This window comes from Lepisma saccharinum, chromosome 6, assembly GCF_977018435.1.
Source record: "Lepisma saccharinum chromosome 6, izLepSacc3.1, whole genome shotgun sequence".
NCBI lineage: Eukaryota > Metazoa > Arthropoda > Insecta > Zygentoma > Lepismatidae > Lepisma > Lepisma saccharinum.
In genome coordinates this window covers 15,526,316-15,527,895 of record NC_139234.1, presented here as the reverse complement: position 1 = coordinate 15,527,895, position 1,580 = coordinate 15,526,316, and the positions used below count along the sequence as shown (strand labels likewise).

General features: G+C 43.5%; 1 protein-coding gene across 1 annotated transcript; it reads right to left on the bottom strand.

Moving 5' to 3' along the window:
• Positions 1-474: 474 nt before the first annotated feature.
• On the bottom strand, positions 475-1,305 carry LOC145988993 (uncharacterized). The gene has a single exon (XM_083124294.1). The coding sequence runs from the start codon at positions 1,303-1,305 to the stop codon at positions 475-477; it is 831 nt and encodes a 276-aa protein (XP_082980420.1).
• Between the last annotated feature and the right edge of the window lie 275 nt (positions 1,306-1,580).

Genomic DNA, 1,580 nt, shown 5'->3' with positions numbered 1-1,580 from the left:
TTCTGCTCTATGTTCAGAACGAGGAACAACACATTCAGGGTGGCCACTCTAGGACCATGATAAAATTCAAACATAATTACCGGTTTTCAATGTGAAGCGAACTTTTAAAAAATTCAAGGGTACAAGCAGATGTTTTCTGTATTACAACCTTACGCCTTTCACCCTACCTTGCCTTTCACCACCCACACACAAACATATGAACAATATAAAGGATCTGTGAGATTCCAATGTATTCAAAAATTCTAATTCAATTCAATTAAACGGTAGGATATCTATTTAAAAGAATTTGCGGTGTGGAGTTTTACATTTGCGATTTTACATATTCAGGCTTGAAATACATCTCAGGGGTGTTCAATAAAAATCCGCACAAGGTTCAGTGAGAAATATATTTGAACAAGACATACAGATAAAGGTAAGAAGGTGAGACATATAGGAAGGCACAGCACAGAGAATATTGTGGCATCACAAACGGATTTAAATCACTCCGTCACGACGCACCTTGTCGATACGACGTCTGGTGGATCTTGCAAGGTATCGTACAACAGACAGATCAATGTTCCGGAGACAGTACCGGATCCGTCGAATAAGCTGATCTGTGTTTGTTGCGTGCCATTGCTTAGCATAAACAGCAGCCTTTAAAATTGCCCAGAAATTTTCGATAGGTCGAAGTTCCGGAACATTAGCGGGGTTATCTTCTCTCGGTACAAATTCAATATTTTCCTGCTGGAGATGTGCACAAACGACTTTGGCATAATGCCATGATGCTAGATCAGGCCAGAACACACAGGACTCTGGCTCATAGCTGTCGCGTATGTAAGGTATCAGTCTCTTCTGAACACACTCCTCCAGGTACGTCTGGGCGTTGATAGATAATCCAGATTTCCGCACCAACGGTTGGCTGAGACCTTTTGGACCCATGGCAATCCACACCAGCACTTTCTCTTCAAATTTCTTCTTGGTGGCAAACTTAAGACTAGCTGGAGCTTGAGAAGGGTCCGAAGTGTAGTATCCATAATTTCCATTGATGGAGAAATGGGTTAACGTCAGATGGGTTTCATCATCCAAGATGAAAGCACGACCACCAAATTTCTGCAACAGGCGGCCACACTTGGTTTGATCCATGCTTATTTGTTGTTCTGTGAGCTTGGGGATGGTTTGTTTCTTCCTGTATTGTATGTCCGTCTTCTTATGCACTACATAGTGGACCATGGATGCAGAAGACTTGAATTTTCGCGCCGCCATACGCATTGAAACACCATCATTGTTCTGAAGTGTCTTATTCAGCTGCTGCAACTTCCTGGTCATCCTGATCCCGACTGCCGTTTCCACCTAGTCCCACTCTCACATCTTTTAGTGATGTCGTAAATAGTTCTTCTCGGCACTCCCTCGGCTGCAAAATGACTTACTGTATACATTTTCCCCTTACTCTCATGTGTCACGTAGAACTTGTACACACGTTCCCGCAACACGTCTTCCTTCGATGACATCCTCACCGTCAAACAGGGTCACGATAACACCACTCGTTTCTGTGCCTGTTGGTGCACTACTGACGCATCTTTCCTAAGGTGACCGGACACATA